Source organism: Cetorhinus maximus, chromosome 4 (genome assembly GCF_964194155.1).
Source record: "Cetorhinus maximus chromosome 4, sCetMax3.hap1.1, whole genome shotgun sequence".
NCBI lineage: Eukaryota > Metazoa > Chordata > Chondrichthyes > Lamniformes > Cetorhinidae > Cetorhinus > Cetorhinus maximus.
This window is the reverse complement of record NC_135882.1, coordinates 122762447-122780149: the sequence shown is the minus strand read 5'-3', so window position 1 is coordinate 122780149 and position 17703 is coordinate 122762447. Positions and strand designations below refer to the sequence as shown.

Below are 17703 nucleotides of genomic sequence, written 5' to 3'. Positions count from 1 at the left end.
TATTAGTAATTTGTGCCTATTATACCATTTTATTTTTTTCACAGGATGTGGCTGTCATTTTTATTGCCCACCCCTAACTGCCCTTGAGAAGATGGTGGTGAGCCGCCACCTTGAACCACTGCAGTCCATGTGGTATAGGTACACCTACAGTGCTGTTAGGAAGGGAGTTCCAGGAGTTTGACCCAGCGGCCATGAAGGAATGGCAATGTGGTTCCAAGTCAGGATGGTGTGTGGCTTGGAAGGGATCTTGCAGGTGGTGGTGCTTCCACGCATCAGCTGCCCTTGTCCTCCTAGATGGTAGAGGTCACGGGTTTGGAAGGTGCTGTCGAAGGAGCCTTGGTGAGTTGCTGCAGCACACCATATAGATGGTGCACATTGCTGCCACTGTGCATCGGTGGTGGAGAAAGTGGATGTTGAAAATGGTGGATGGGGTGCCAATCAAGTGGGTTGCTTTGCATTAGATGGTGTCGAGCTTCTTGAGTGTTTTTTGGAGCTGCACTCATCCAGGCAAGTGGAGAATATTCCATCACACTCTAGACTTGTGCCTTGTAGATGGTGGACAGGCTTTGGGGAGTCAGGAGCTGAGTTACTTTCCACAGAATTCAAAGCCCCTGACCTGCTCTTTTAGCCATATTATTTATATGGTTGGTCCACTTCAAGTTCTGGTCAGTGGTAATCCCCAGGATGTTGATAGTGTGGAATTCAGTAATGGTAATGCCATTAAATGTCAAGGAAGATGGTGGGGTTCTCTCTTTTGTTGGAGATAGTCATACCTGGCACTTGTGTGGTGCGAATGTTACTTGCCAGTTATCAGCCCAAGCCTGAATGTTGTCTTGCTGCATATGGGCATGGACTGCTTAAGCATCTAAGGATTCACGAATGCTGTTGGACATTGTGAAAGTATCAGCGAGCATCCCCACTTCTGACCTTATGATGGAGGGAATGTCATTGATGAAGAAGCTGAAGATGGTTTGGCCTATGAGACTACCCTGATGAACCGCTGCATTGATGTCCTGGGACTGAGATGATTGTTCTCCAACAATCACAACCATTTTCCTTTATGCTAGTTGTGACTCCAACCAGTGGAGAGTTTTCTCCCTGATTCCCATTGACTCCAATTTTGCTAGGGCTCCTTGATGCCACACATAGTCAAATGCTGTTTTGATGTCAAGGGCAGTCACTCTTACCTCACCCCTTGAGTTCAGCTGTTTTGTCCATGTTTGGATTAAGGCTGTAATGAGCTCAGGAGCTGAGTGGCCCTGGTGGTACGTAAACTGAGTGTCAGCTGATTAGGTGCCACTTGATAGCACTGTCGATGACCCCTCCCATCACTTTACTGACGATTGAGAATAGACTGATGGGGAGGTAGTTGGCCGGGTTGGATTTGTCCTGCTTTTTGTGGACAAGGCTAACCTGGGCTGTTTTCCACATTGCTGGGTGGATGCCTGTGTTGTAGCTATAGTGGAACAACATGGCTACAGGCATAGCTAGTTCTGGAGTACAAGTCTTCAGTGTGCTGCTGGAATGTTGTCAGGGCCCATAGCCTTTGCAGTATCCAGTATTAAGTGAAGTCTTCAGGGTGGGATCCTTGCTTTCCCTGATATATATTAATGATCTAGACCTAGGCATACAGGGAATAATTTCATAATTTGTGGACAATACAAAATGTGGAAGGACAGTGTAGAACTTCAAAAGGACATAGACATGTTGGTGGAATGGGCAGATAGGCGGCATAGAAGTGCGATGCGGAGAAATGTGAGGTGATATATTTGGTAGGAAGAACATGGAGAGACAGAATAAAATAAAATATACTACCCTAAAGGGTGTGCAGGAGCAGAGAGACCTGGGTATATATGTGCATAAGTCATTAAAGGTGGCAGGACAGGTTGAGAGACCAGTTAATAAAGCATACAGTTTCCTAGGCTTTATTAACAGGGGCATAGAGCACTAGAGCAAGGAGGTTATGTTGTTTTTGTATAAGACACTAGTTAGACCTCAGTTGAAATATTGTGTATAGTTCTGGGCACCACATTTTAGGAAGGATGTGAAGGCATTGGAGAGAGTGCAGAAGAGTTTTACAAGAATGGTTCCAGGGATGAGAGACTTAAGTTATGAAGATAGATTGGAGATGTTGGGACTCTTTTCCTTGGACAAAAGAAGACTGAGAGGAGACTTGATAGAAGTATTCAAAACCATGAGGGGCTTGGACACAGTAGACAGGGGGAAACTGTTCCCAGTCATGAAAGGATCAAGAATGAGAGGGAACAGATTTAAAGTAACTGGCAAAAGAAACAAAAGCGAAATGAGAAAAAAACTTTTTCACACAGTGAGCAGTTAGGGTCTGGAGTGCACTGTCTGAGAGTATGTTGAAGGCAGGTTCAATTGAGGCATTCAAGAGGGAATTAGATGATTATTTGAAAAGAAACAATCTGCAGGGTTATGGGTAAAAGGCAGGAGAATGGCACTGGGTGAAATGCACATTCGAAGAGCTGGTGGAGACATGATGGGCCGCATGGTTTCCTTGTACACTGCAAAAATTCCGTGATTCTGTGAGTGTCCTTGTTGTGCTTCGTTTGACTGCCACGACAGCGCACCCTAAACTCAAGCTTTCCATAGAAGATTCACTTTGGTAAGTGAGTGTCAGGCCTTCTGAATACATGACCAATCCAACTCAGTTGTGACTGTCTCAGTATGGTGTTGATGTATGGCATGCCAGCTTGAGTGAGCACCTCAGTGTCTGGTATATTTGTCCTGCCATATGATGTTCAGCTCCAGTGAAAGTGATTTAGCTTCTTGGCATAATGCTGGTACACAGTCCTGAGCATTGACAGTGGTTGCTATCTCAACCCAGGCCTGCTTTGTTTCTAAGGATGGCCCCCTCCTGCCCCACTTTGGAAGAGGACCTCCCTCCTCTCCCTCACAGCTTTCAGCATCACTTCTAGGTCATTGTCAGAAAAATAAGGGACTGCCCTGGGTTCCAGGCCTTCGGCACTCTGAGACATGAAATACTGAGATTCAGCCCAGAGCTCAATGAGAGTCTTCTCTTTCTTCCCGTAAAATTGCAGTGCCATGTCATGTTGCAGCTAGTTGTTCACAGAGAACTGGATGAACTGGCTTTAGACAACAAAGAATCTGTCGTTTGCTTTAAACGTGTTTGTGCAGCCAATTAGCTAATGATACTACTCAGGGCAGTGGTAGCCTGTAAAGGTCCATAGTCAAACGGTTCAGGGTTGTTGTGATCTTCACAGCATCAATGCCCGAGGTGGCCGAAGGTTAGGTTTCAGCATGTAGCCTACCTCATTATGTATTTCTTGGGAATGTTCAGTCTCCAGAAACACTATTTTTCATGGACTGGACATAGAAACATCTTGGTCTACATATTCTGGTGTGGGTTATTATCAGATGGGTGCAAGGTGTGTAACCATCCCAGCCTCTGTCTTTCATTCCCCTACTACTTCCTGCAAAAACATGATGCAAGGAAGCCCAATATGGAATCTGTTGATTTAATTGGGAGGACGTCAAAAAAGGGAATCGCATGACAAAATACATATGCCCTGATATCCCTGGGGTTATAGGGATCCTGCTGAATTTAATGGCAGGACTTCATCTTTTTCTTCTGTATCCCACCTAGCAGCCAGCCAAGGGATGGGAAGACCAATGACATTTGTAGCCAGTAACCTATAGTGATGATCTCTGGCAATCAGGAGGTGGGCAGGCTGCAGATTAGGACTTGGTAGAAGGGTGAGGATGCCAATTGTGGCAGGGGCTAGAGACAGAGAGGCTAGGCAGAAAAAAGGCTAGAGGTTTTTTTGAGGGGCCAGGGGAGTACATGGGAAACCGATGCAGCAGAGGTTAAATTTTAATTTGGCTCTTAATTATACTGTATGTAGCTGATCTAAGTATGCTAACGAAGTGCTCCAAAACAGGATATTTGGACAAAAAGCTACCCACTGCCATAAAAATGGTAGCATACACATCGGTTGGGTCACATTTTGCATTTTTTAAGCTTTAGGTCCCTTCCCCACAACCTCTTCCCACCCATCATGGGAGGACTGTTAATATAAACTCCATGGAGAGAGTTTTAACTTACCTGACCTTCTGGTAGTGGCAGGATGGGTGGGTAGCAGTAGAATGCAGGGAACCTGCAAGTCCGCGTTTCCATGCACACTGTAGAGTTTTAATTCCACAGCATGTGCACAATGTCACTGACATCATGTGGCCTAGAGGAGGCCACAGGACCAGGTAGGTTCACGCCTTGAGAGCAGGAGAATGGGGGGTGGTCAGATCTCCAGGAGTTGGAATCACTGGTCCTAGTGTAAGGGATTGGAGGTCCAATCCAGGAGTCCCACAGAAGTGGGATGGAGGAGAGTCATGTATTGAGGTTCTGTGGTGCAGGTCAGAGGCTTGGTTGGAGTACCATGGTTGGAAGGCATTGGAAACCTGTGGAGGAGATCGGAGGCCGGTGCTGAGGATGGGGGGGAGGGGGGTGCTGGTGCAGTTGAGAGTGAGCTTTGGAGTGTTGGAGGCCTAGTAGGGGGAGTGTTTGGGGGTATTGGAAACCTCAGTAGGCTGGGAGAATGAAGTCAGAGGCCTTGGGAGAGGGAGGTTGGTGGGGCTGCACAGAGGGCTGGGGGAGGTCAGAAATCTTGGGCATGGAGACCAGGGATGACTGGGGTGGGGGTAGGGATGGGCAATAAATGCTGACCTAGACAGCGAAGTCCACATCCCTTGAATGAATTTTTAAAAACGTAGGTGGAAAGGCACATGCCTCTTGATTCAGTGCCTCACCTCGCCTCTCAGAAAACCCTGCCATTTAGTCTTAAATTTTAAATAGCAAATAAAAGCGAGGCACGCAGCCTCATTATATTTAAATTGCCTTCTTGGGCAGAGTTCGTTGTTGAAATGTCATTTCTAACTTTTCCCAGTTCTGATGAAAGGGCATCGACTTAAAAGGTTAACTGTTCTCCACAGATGCTGCCTGACATTCTGACTTTTCCAGTGTTTTTTATTTTTATCATTGAGATTCAATCCTGGTTCAGTCAGAGCCACTAGGCCCTGGATCTTATTACAGCTTTCACTGAATCATGGGCACAAGTTGAATTTCTGTCATGAGGTAACATTGATGATCAAATGCTGCTTTGATGTCAAGGACTGAGTGTGGTACCAAGGAGCCTTAGTAAAATTGAATTCAAGTGATCAGAGTAAATTCTCTTTTGGGTGTAGTCATATCTCAAAGCACCAAAATGAGCATTGTCATTGTTGAAGGCCAATCACCTGAGCCTTGGAACATTGTTACTTAGCAGTACCAAGACTCAACTATCTTCAATTGCTTCATCAATGGCCTCCTATCCACCATAAGGTTAAAAATGGGGCTATTCACTAATGATTGTAGTGTTCAGCTTATTTTGCAATTTCTCAGATAACAAAGCAATGCATGCCTGCATAAAGCTTCTTTACCACTAACATGGCATAAGCCAGCAAGGAGTGTGATGGAATAGTCTCCATTGGCTGGATGATCAGCTGCAACAATGCCCAAAAGAGCTTGATGCCAGCCAGGACAAACAATTCCCCTGAACAGCATCCTATTTCTTGAGGAATCTGATGATATAAATTCATATTTTAGATAAGTTTAAATCACTTTTTTTTGATAAAGCATCCCTTTTTTTCCTCAATGTTAACAAAAGAATCCACCAGATCTGTTAAACACAAGTGTTGTCTAACTGAAATAAAAAATGAGCAGTTTATATCAGGCAAGAATTCTATTTATATCTTCAATTTGAGGTTTAAGAATTTAATTTCCAGTTTCCTTTGAAATATTTGAGAAAGTAAACAAACTCAAAAATACTCATGAACTGTAGGAGAAATCAAACCACTTCCTCTCAGAGAAAACTACCGATGCATCCTGAGGAATTTTACAGACTGCACTAATGAGGTTAGTAACTGTCTTTAACTGTTCTAGCAATAAAATATTTAGGTGAAGGTCAGACATTTACATCAGATGAAGCCTTTAAGTTAAAATTTTAATGTATTAAAAACAATGAATACATTTAATAATATTGCTTCCAAATATGTAACTTTGGCAAGATTTTACATTGTTATTGAAAATGTCAGGTACCAATAAAAAATGGCAGTCAAAAAGATTTTTTGTTATTTAATTAGTCTACTTGATTAACTTTTTGCTCTTCCAACAAATTAATAAGAGCAATTTTTATTTAATAAACTTGCATGTTACACAATCAACTGAAAGAAATATTTGACATGGAATGAATTTGTATATCACTCAATTGACTGTAAGAAGTTAAAATATGTAAAAAAATTAGTTAGCACGCATTTAGAATTTTTTTTAAAATGGTGGGAAAGATGAGCCAATCAGAAGTAAATAGAAGAATAGGTACAAAAGCAGTACTATTAAACATGACAATAAAGTAAGAAGTACCTGTTATATGTACAGAAAATGCATGCTGTACATGAGACTTATTACTGATAAATACATTCTTATAGATAATATCTCGTAGAAGAGCAATGGCGAACATAATTCTTAATTGGTAAATGTGATCAGAATTGATTTTTTTGGTTTATGATAATGAGTTTTATGATATATTTGCTGTTGTAAAGTTGCTCTTTTATGGACTGTCCACATTCTGAATAAATGCATACCTTCTTTTCCAGGCGGTCAATTAGCTTCTGGAGCCTATTTATCTGGGTCATCCACTGGATGTCCTCATCTGCATGGATACCTTTGGAAATCAAAAGAAGAGAAAAAAAATCTATACAAATTTTAAAAAGTATGTGCAATTTTGGTGGCAGAAAATGTAATAGCCCAGATTTCCCTTTTGGAGATTATTGGCAGATATTTTGAGATATTTACCTGAATGATAATAGTGACTGAGAGGTTTAAATATTTCCCCACTGGTATTCATGCTGATAACATGCTGATTACAACTGAAAGGGCGGAATGGCATATCCAGGGATGGATTTTCTAAACTGCTCATATGTGTCTTGCTTTTCCATTTTTCATACTCATGGAAAAGAGGCCAACCTTAACTCTAATGCAATACTTCCAGTTTTTGTTTTCTTAAACGTAGAATCAAAGGCCTGAATTTTTTCTGCATTGGGCGGGCTTGGCAGGAGCAGGCGGGGCTGGTTGGGAACCCGACTGCCGCCCACAATCGGGTCCACATCACCATTTTAGGCCCGTAATGCGCGACTCTGGCATCAGCGTGAAGGGGTGGGCGGGAGCGGGAACTTAATGTCCGCTGGGTCCAATGGCGATCCGGCGGCCTATTCAAAAATAGCGCAGGCAGCCATGCAAAGGCTGCCATTGACTCAGAGTACCGTTGTCATGCAGAACCTCAGTGCTGAACATTGCAGGCGTGAGGCAGGTCGGCGGGGCAGTTGGCCCCACGGTTTTCCGACGAGTGTCTTGCTGCCATCCTGGAGGAGGTGGCAGCACGCTGGGATATCCTTGTCCCCAGGGACGGGAGGAGGATGCCCCCCACCTCACCAAAAAATGCCATCCAGGGTCAGCTTCCATGATGTGGTGAGGCACACATGGGTGCAGTGCCGCAAGCGCTTCAATGACCTCCTGCGATCCTGAGAAAGGGTGAGCATCATGTTAGCATGGCTCACTTAGCACAGCAGTTAGGAGCACCCCCCACCAGCCCTCCCACACTCCCCCTGCCGGACCTCAGAGTTCTTAGAGTGTGAGTGGCAAATGTCATTGAGGCAGCATCTGGGCAAGGGGTTGAGCCCTCCTGGCTGCAATGGCAATGCAGGTATAGGGTGGACTCATCAATGCTCCTTTCTCCTTTCAGGATAAGACAGCCCACAATAATGCTGAAAGGTTGCGGACTGGCAGAGGAGCGCCCCTTCTAATCCTGTCCAGATACGAGCAGCAGGCACTGGAGCTGGAGAGATGCCATGGGCTTAGGTCAGCCGGCTGCGGTGAGGTTGGGGTGCTACAGGGAGGTAAGAGCGCAGTGCACTGAGGTCAAAATGTCTGTCATAGCAACCATTCCACTGTTGTCTGTATATTGATGTGAGCCTCGAACATGGAATCCCCATTGGTAATGGAAAGACGAGGGCACCATAATCCAGGTGCCAGGTATGCATATTAGCAGTGGAACGACTTCCACTAATAACATGTCCTTGTTCTTCTTTTCAGGCTCACCAGAAGACCATCGGGGTCAGGAGCCTTAAGGCCGCTGCTTATCCCAGAGGACACAGACAATATAAACACACCAGCATCACACCCTCTCAGCCAGGCAATGCAATGACCCTCATGGTCGAGCACACTGCCTCCTCCATGGAGAGACTGGCAACTCTCATGGAGAGGCTGATGCAGGAGCTCAATCAGGGATTTTTGCAGATGCATTCGAACCTGCGAGCCCTCACACCAGCAATGACCTCAGGTGGTTGCCCATCCATCACAGGTGAGCAGGAGGTCCAAAGCAACCTGATGTTGGTGCACAAGCTGCTTGTCATTTCTGCGGGCTCCTCTCAGGGTGCTCCGGATAAGGGTAGCAGCTCCTCCGCCCCTCTGCCAGTGACCGTGGCATCTGATGAGGCTGGTGGGACCAGCACAGGCTCCATGCGCCGGAGGACACCCGGCAAGGTCATCAAGGATAACAGGACAGCAGAGTAAGCATGCAACCACTATCAGTGACACACAATCTGGGGAGTATTGCATTGTGGTCCTTGAATGGTCCAGGCATCGGAAGCGCATCTTGAGAAGACTGATGGCCCTCTCAACCACCGCCCTTGTGGAGGCATGGCTCCTATAGTACCACTGCTTGGCCTCTGTTCTTGGATAATGGAGAGGTGTCATGAGCCACCTTTTGAGGAGATAGCCATAAGACCATAAGGCATAGGAGCAGAAATTAGGCCAATCGGCCTATCGAGTCTGCTCTGCCATTCAATCATGGCTGATAAGTTTCTCAACCCCATTCTCCCGCCTTCTCCCTGTAACTTTTGATCCCCTTACCAATCAAGAACCTATCTATCTCGGTCTTAAATACATTCAATTAGCTGGCCTCCACAGCCTTCTGTGGCAATGAAATCCATGGATTCACCACTCTCTGGCTAAAGAAGTTTCTCCTCATCTCTGTTCTAAAAGGTCTTCCCTTTACTCTGAGGCTGTGCCCTCGGGTCCTAGTCTCTCCTACTAATGGAAACATCTTCCCCACATCCACTCTATCCAGGCCTTTCAGTATTCTGTAAGTTTCAATCAGATCCCCCCTCATCCTTCTAAACTCCATCGAGTATAGACCCAGAGCCTCAAACGTTCCTCATATGCTAAGCCTTTCATTCCTGGGATCATTCTCGTGAACCTCCTCTGGACCCTCTCCAGGGCCAGCACAACCTTCCTGAGATACGGGGCCCAAAATTGTTCACAATATTCTAAATGTGGTCTGACAAGAGCCTTATAAAGCCTCAGCAGCACATCCCTGCTTTTATATTCTAGTCCTCTTGAAATAAATGCCAACAATGCATTTGCCTTCCTAACTACCGACTCAACCTGCAAGTTAACCTTAAGAGAATCCTGGACTAGGACTCCCAAGTCCCTTTGCACTCCAGATTTCTGAATTCTCTCCCCATTTAGAAAATAGTCCATGCCTCTATTCTTCCTACCAAAGTGCATGACCTCACACTTCCCCACGTTGTATTCCATCTGCCACTTCTTTGCCCATTCTCCTAACCTGTCCAAATCCTTCTGCAGTCTCCTCACCTCCTTAATACAACCTGTCCCTCCACCTAACTTTGTATCATCTGCAAACTTAGCCAGGATGCCCTCAGTTCCTTCATCTAGATCATTAATGTATAAAGTGAAAAGCTGTGGTCCCAACACTGACCCCTGTGGAACTCCACTAGTCACCGGCTGCCGTCCTGAGAAGGACCCCTTATCCCCACTCTCTGCCTCCTGCCAGACAGCCAATCTTCTATCCATGCTAATACCTTGCCTCTAACACCATGGGCTCCTATCTTATTGAGCAGCCTCCTGTGCGACACCTTGTCAAAGGCCTTCTGGAAGTCCATGTAGATAACATCCATTGGCTCTCCTTTGTCTAACCTACTTGTTACCTCCTCAAAGAATTCCAACAGATTTGTCAGGCATGACCTCCCCTTGATGAAACCATGCTGACTTTGCTCGATTTTACCATGCACTTCCAAGTATTCTGAAATCTCATCCTTAATAATGGACTCTTACCAACGACCGACGTCAGGCTAATCAGCCTGTAATTTCCCATCTTTTGCCTCACTCCCTTCTTAAATAGGGGGGTTATATTAGGGATTTTCCAGTCCTCTGGGACCCTCCCTGACTCCAGTGATTCCTGAAAGATCACCACTAACGCCTCCACTATCTCTTCAGCTATCTCCTTCAGAACTCTGGGGTGTAATCCATCTGGTCCAGGTGATTTATCCACCTTCAGACCTTTCAGTTTTCCTAGCACCTTCTCCTTGGTAATGGCCACCATACTCACCTCTGCCCCCCGACTCTCTTGAACTTTGGGGATGTTGCCCAGCAGCCATCCATCCAGCCGGACTGGAGCACTGAAGAGCCTCGGCACCTGGGAGTGTCTCAGAATGTAAGCGTCATGGGAGCTGCCTGGATACCTTGCACAGACTTGTTGAATCTGCATCCTATGGTCACACACTATCTGCACGTTCATGGAGTGGAACCCCTTCCTGTTGACGAAAGCACCCAGCTCACCCACTGGCGCTTTGATGGCCACATGTGTGCAGTTGATTGCACCCTGGATGCAGGGGAACCCAGCAATCACTGCAAAGTCCCTGGATTGCTCTGCCTGGCTGGCCTCGTCTGTGAGGTAGTGAATGAAAGTCAAAGCGCATCTGAACAGAGTGTCTGTCACCAGCTTGACACAACTGTGGACAACTGATTGGGAGACTTCACAAAGATCACCCACCAACCCCTGGAAAGAGTCGGACACATAGAAGTTGAGGGCCACTGTGACCTTCAGCGCCACTGGCATGAGGTGTCCACCCACACAGTTGGAGCTGATCTCAGGGCCAATCATCTGACAGATGGAGGTCACGCTCTCCCTTAAGAGGCGGAGCCTCTTTTGGCATTGTGCCTCAGACATATTGAGGTAGCTGCATTGCCACCTGTAAACCCTGGCAGCAGGATAGTGGCATCTTCTGCGGCCCCTTCCACCTTGGACTTCCTGTTGGCCCTGCGCCTCTTGTGCCTGTGCCTCTCCTCCCACAGTTCACTCCCCTGGAGACTGAATAGGGACACCTGTCCTCCTCCCACTTCTGGCCCTCTCTTCCTCCTCAGAGGAGGTGCCTCCAGCAGAGACCACAATCCCCATTCCCAGGGTAAGGGAAGGCTGTCTGAGACCTGGGAGGTCCCAAGTGGTATGACCCCTCCGGAGTCCTGAATTGAAGCCTATTATTTCTGTCAAAGCAGCTCTGAAGTTGTCCTGTTCACAAAAGCAAGCAGCAGTATGTTATAATCTGAAGTGCTAACAACTCGCATTAGCGAGCCCACTCACCCCTCTTATCCTGCCCGTGGATGAGGTTTTTGAAAATGTGGCCTACTCGCCTGCCCAGTGCACCCGTGCGACGCCCTGAAAATCGCACGGGCTGCACAAAATCAAATACAATTTGTGCCTCAAGGGCCTTAACTGGCCCGTTAATTAATGGTGGGTGCACCTCCGTCCTCATAGTGTGCCCACCTTCCCAAATATCACAATGGTGCGTGGTGACGTCAGGACGCATGTCCGATGTCATCGCGTGTTCTTTTACGTTCCGGCATGTCAGGCCCACCCCTGCATGCCGAATATAAAATTCTGGCCATAGAATTGTTGTAGCACATCTGTGCTGTGTCATGAAGAGATATTAATGTATCTAATTTTATTGGAAATTATTTTAAATTAGACTTGTAGTAGGGTTTGATTCTGTGAGTGTGTCTGTGTGTGTCTTGATTGGATTAAAGCCAGCTAGCCTGAGTGCTTTGATGTATAGTAGTTTTGAGATGTAAACAGTAAGGTAAAGGGTACATTTGCATTTCGCTGAATAGACCATTCAAAGACTGGGGGCAAATTCTTGCACCTAGCTAAGAAAAACCAAGCAATATGTTTATATTACTAATAAAGTTGGTCCTATGAAAGGGGTTTTATTGTTCGAAGGGGTGGAGTTCAAAGGGACTGGTGATACAATGAGAATTTATACTCAAAGGGAAGGCTAGGTATGTACAAAAGAGTTTTGTGTGTGAAGGTCAGAGGAATGTAAGATCTAAGCCATCCGTAAGCCTACAACTGTCTGCAAAGGAAAGAAAATTGAAAGGAACCTCATTCTGAATTCATAATAAAAAATGTGCTTTACCTGGTGTCTGTTTAAAGTCTATGGGCAGAATTTTGCCTTTGGCAGACGGGCTCGGTCAGGGCGGGTGGGGGTGGTTGTGAAGCCGACTGCCGCCTGCGATCGGGACTGGACCGCAATTTCATGCTGGTGGGCCAATTAAGGCCCGCCCAGTGTGAAACATGAGCAGCAGCACTGAGTGCTGCATGTGCGTGGAGGGGGAGGAGGGGGCAAGCGGGCCAAGTGCAAACTTTGTGCATGCATGCCTCAGGGAGATGAAGCATTTTTTAAAAAGAAAATTAAGAATATAAAGATGTAATAGAACATGTCTCCTCAACTGATTATGTCACTTGAGCAGGGACATGTTATTAATTTAATTTTAAAACTTTTATTATATTATTATTTGCTTTTGGAAACCTCATCCCGCCTGTGGATGAGGTTTTCAAAAAAAAGCAAAGGCCACTTGGCCTTTTTGCCTGCCAGCCAACCTGAACTATCATGCAACTGCGTGTTGACATTGGCAAGCATGGCCGACATCAACGCGTGTCATTTAACACTTGAGCGGATCGAGCGCGCACGCGCCCGCCGAGCAAAAATTTCTGCCCTACGAGTTTATTTACCTGGGAGTGATTAATTTGGGGATTTGTTTATAAGTTATTATGGTAGTAATTTTTAGACATGTGTATGTGTTTAAATTTGTTGTTAAATTAATAAATGTTTACTTTAATTTATATAAAAAACCTCTCAAGGCCTGTTGGTTTTATTCCTGATTTCCAAGCTGCACCTCAAATATACCAATTGAAAACATAGGTTATGACAGTTGTTTAAAGTTTCGCTCTGGTATTTTAAATAACTCAGCCTTTACCAACTGCTGTGTCATTACAATTGGGGGCTCTTGGCGAGATAATATTTATAATTCCTTGATTGGTTTGGAATTGGTGAATCTTAAGGTTACGAGTATGAGAAGCACTTTGAATTCAGGAGTTGGTGAGCTTATTTAGAAGTGGTGATGGCTTTGGCAATTGCTAAGACTTGGCTGGGAGTAGAAGATATAACTGATTGGGTTGAAAAAAAACAAGAATAAGTTAATAGAGTTGGCAGATAAGTTAAAATTGCGGTTACCTGTGGGGGCTAGGAAATCAGATATAATTAAAAGTATAGCGCAGCATCTACAGTTGGAAGTGATACCTGACACTAGTGAGTCACAGCTGGAGGTAGTGAGACTTCAGTTTGAAATGAAGAAACTTGAATTTGAAGCAAAGGAAAGAGAAATGACATTGAAAAGGGAGCAAGTAGAAAGGAAGCTGGAATTAGAATTTCAGGAAAGAAAGAAAGAGGGAGAAAGAGAATACCTACTTAAACGGCTGGAAATTAAAACAAGATCTTTGATTCTGAGGAGAGTTCTGATGATGAAAAAAACTTTTAACCTAAAACCCATTGGGGAGATGTTTAGATTTGTACAAGCTCTTCCAAAGTTTGAGGAAAAAGATGTTGAAGTGCTCATTATTTCATTTTGAGAAGATAGATAAACAGATGAAATGGCCAGAGGAGAACTGGACGTTATTGAAGTCTAAGTTGCTGGGTAGAATGCATGAGGTATATGCTTCGCTGTCTGAAGAGATATCAGTGAATTATGATGTGGTGAAAAAGGCAATTTTGAGTGCATATGAGTTGGTTCCTGAAGTATACAGGAAGAAATTTAGGAATATGAGAAAACAGCCTGGGCAAACTTATATTGAGTTTGAGAGAGTAGAACAAAGTAATTTTGACCAGTGAATATGGGTGTTAAAAATAGAAACAACATATGCAGCTCTTAGGGAAGTAATTCCTTTGGAAGAATTTAAAGACTCAATTCCTTCAGTAGTGAGGACTCATGTGGAGGAACAGAGGGTCCAAACTGTAAGACAAACAGGAGAGATAGCTGATGATTATGAGTTAGTTCATAGAGCGTAACCTTTATTTCATTACCATTTCAAATTGGAAAAGGATGGGAAGTGGGAAGGTGAAAGGAAGTAGGTAGAAGAGAAGGAGTGGTTGGGAATTCTCAACAAGTTTTTTTCTCAGAATAAAAATGAAGGTGCTGAGGGTAGGAGTGACATTGGAAAATTGAGTTGTTTTCATTGTAATAAAGAGGAGTCAGTATGTTGGAAATTGCATGAAAAAGCTGTTGGAATTATTGGGGTACAGGAAAGCTTTGGAAGAAAAAGTACTGTGGGTTCTGAGATTCAGGCACAGGAAAAGCCAATGGTTTGTGTACAGGTAAAACAGGGAGAATCAGTGATAGATAAAGAAGTGGGAATGTGTTCACAATTTACCCAAGAGAATTCTGAGGAGCAGGTTGCAGAAATATTTAAAGACTTTGTATGTGAACAGGGTGGAGTAGGTAAATATGTTAACATTTTAAGAGACACATGGACTATTCAATCTTTAATGTTGTGGGATAGTGATATTTGTTGTTCAGAGGGGGTATTGCAGGAACAAGTGATAATAAGTGGGATTCATGAAGATGCTAAATCTATTTCATTGTGAAAGGTAAATTTAAAGTGCAAATGGAAGACAGGTGAAGTTGTTGTTGGAGTAGTGGATAAATTGCCCATTGCAGGGGTTCAATTTATTCTGGGTAATGATATAACTGGATCACAAATGTGGGTGATGCCTAGGATAGTTGAGCAGTTTGTAGAAGCATTTTCAACAGAGGTGTTACAGAAGGAACATCCTGGATTGTTTTCTGATTGTGTGATAATGAGATTAAAGGCTCATTGGGAAGAACAAGATAAACAAGGAGGGCAGGCAGTTCAAAGGCCAGATGAAGGTGTCAAAATGCAATTAGCTGGCACTGTGTTTGACAGCATTGTTCATGAGGAAAGATTACAGGACAATTCAGCTGAAGTGTTTAACTCAAAGAGGTTTGTGAAGTTGCAGAAAAATGATTTGCAATTAAAGCAGTTATGTCAGAAAGCTTATTCAGAAACAGAGGCAAAATGTATTCCAGTATGTTGTTACCTTAAGGGAGATATTTTAATGAGAAAATGGAGGCTGGATCATGTCTCAGCAAATGAAAGCTGGAGGGAGGTGCATCAGATAGTTATCCTATTAGGGTATAGAAATGAGATTCTGAGGATCGCTCAAGAAATTGCAATGGGGAGACATTTATGAATTAGGAAAACACAGGAAAAGATCCAGAGGTAATGTTTTTTGCATAGGAATGTAGTCAAATTCTGTAGAACCTGTCATACGTGTCAAGTAACAGGGAAATCACAAGCAGTGATTAAGCCGGTACCTTTAATCCCAATACCAGCATTTGAAGAACCTTTTACTAGCATCATGATTGATTGTGTAGGACCCCTGCCTAAGACTAAAAGTGGAAATCAGTACTTACTGACAATAATGGATGTGTCTGCCAGGTTTCCTGAAGTGGTACCTTTAAGAAATATTACATTCTAAGAAGATTATGGAGGAGTTAATTAATTTTTTTACAAGATACGGTTTACCTAAGGAAGTACAATCAGATCAGGGGTCAAATTTCATGTCATAGCTGTTTAAGGAAGTAATTTTGGGGATAAAACAGTTTAAGTCAATAGCTTATCACCTGGAGTCACAAGGAACTTTGAAAAGATGGCATCAAACTTTAAAAATTATTATGAGAGTGTACTGTTGGGTTTATCCACCAGATTGGGTTAAATGAATTCCATTCTTGTTATTTGCTATTAGAGACATCTCTAATCAGACAATATCCTAATAAATTAAATCTGGTAAAGTTATCACAAGTACAAAAAGAAATTGATTTCATACTTCAATTGAGTCTAGTTGCAGTAACTGGAGTCCGCTTATTGTGCTGGTACCGAAACCGGATGGAACACAAAGATTGTGGCCGGGAATTTCCGGCCATGTTGCGGGCAGGACCCGCCATGTGCGAGATGGCACCCCAGCCAGAAGTCCACTGACTTGCAGCAGGACTGGACGATCCCGGTGCTGAGCGGGTGCAGAAAATCCCACCCTGTGTGTGGACTATCGAAAAGCGAATGCGATAAAGTGGATTGTTATCCTATACCACAGTTGGAAGATTGCATTGAGAAAATGGGACAGTCGAAATTTATCACAAAGATTGACTCACTACAAGGATATTGGCAGGTACCGTTGTGAGAGAGCAAAGAAGATATTGGCTTTAGTAACGCCAAGCAGACTATATCAGTTTAAAGCCATACCATTTTGTATGAAGAATGCACCTGCGATATTTCAAAAACTGACAAAGTAATTGCAGGTCTAAACAATTGTGCTGTTTATATTGATGATTTAATTGTTTTCATTCTATGTGGGAGGAGCACTTACAGCATCTGGAAGAATTATTTTCTCAATTACAAGAAGCTAATTTGGTGATGAACTTGGCTAAAAGTGCATTTGCAAAAGCACAAATTACATATCTAGGCCATACCATTGGACATGGTAAGGTGGTCCCAAGAGATGCAAAAGTTGAGGCTACCATGAATTTCCCAGTGCCTAAAACACAACACAAAGTTTTGAGATTTCTGGCACAAGTGGGTTTTACTGGAAATTTGCACCAAATTTTATCCAAGTGGTTGCTCCACTGACTGAACTAATTAAAAAGAACAACAAGTTTCAATGGACACTGGAGTGTCAGAAGTCATTTGATAGTTTGAAAACTGTATTAACTACGACACCAGTTTTGGCAGTACCCAATTATGCCAAGCAATTCAAGTTGGCAGTTGATGCAAGCGATGTAGGCATTGGGGCTGTACTGTTACAAGAAGATAACACTGGAATTGAAAAACCGATAGGCTATTTTTCACGAACGTTGATTGTACAACAGAGAAGGTATTCAACGATTGAAAAACAGACCTTGGGTTTGGCGTTACCGCTGCAGCATTTTGAGATTTATGTTGCAAGCAATTAATCAGAAACAATTGTTTATACAGACCACAATCCTTTGAAGTTTTTGGACAAATTTCGAGACAAAAGTGCAAGACTTTTCAGATGGAGTCTATTATTACAACCATTTAATCTATGGATTGTACATGTTGCGGGTAGAGAGAATCTGTTCGCAGATGTGTAATCGGGAGTTTGAAGCTTAAAGGAACATTGGGCGTTTTTAAAAAAAACCTGGACATTGAACTGTTGATTTCTGTTGATACCAAGGACTTGTGTATATAAATTGTTATGTTAATGCATGCACCTGATAGTGTGAGATGAGTAATTAAGAAATGAAGCTGTCCTTTAGAATTATGACGGTTCATTTTTTGATAGGGAGGGGGATGTCATGAAGAGATGTTAATGTATTTAATGTTATTGGAAGTTCATTTGAATTGGTCTTGTAGTAGGGTTTGTCTCTGTGGGTGTGGTTGTGTGTGTCTTAATCGGATTAAA

The 17703-nt window shown here is 43.7% G+C and overlaps 1 protein-coding gene across 1 annotated transcript in view; it reads right to left on the bottom strand.

Moving 5' to 3' along the window:
- The window catches only part of necab1 (N-terminal EF-hand calcium binding protein 1), a 326564-nt gene that overhangs the window by 42743 nt on the left and 266118 nt on the right, over positions 1-17703 (bottom strand). The window contains exon 8 of the mRNA XM_078541237.1: positions 6658-6737. Within this exon, the coding sequence (XP_078397363.1) occupies positions 6658-6737 (80 nt within the window). The remainder of the gene's footprint in view (positions 1-6657; positions 6738-17703) is intronic.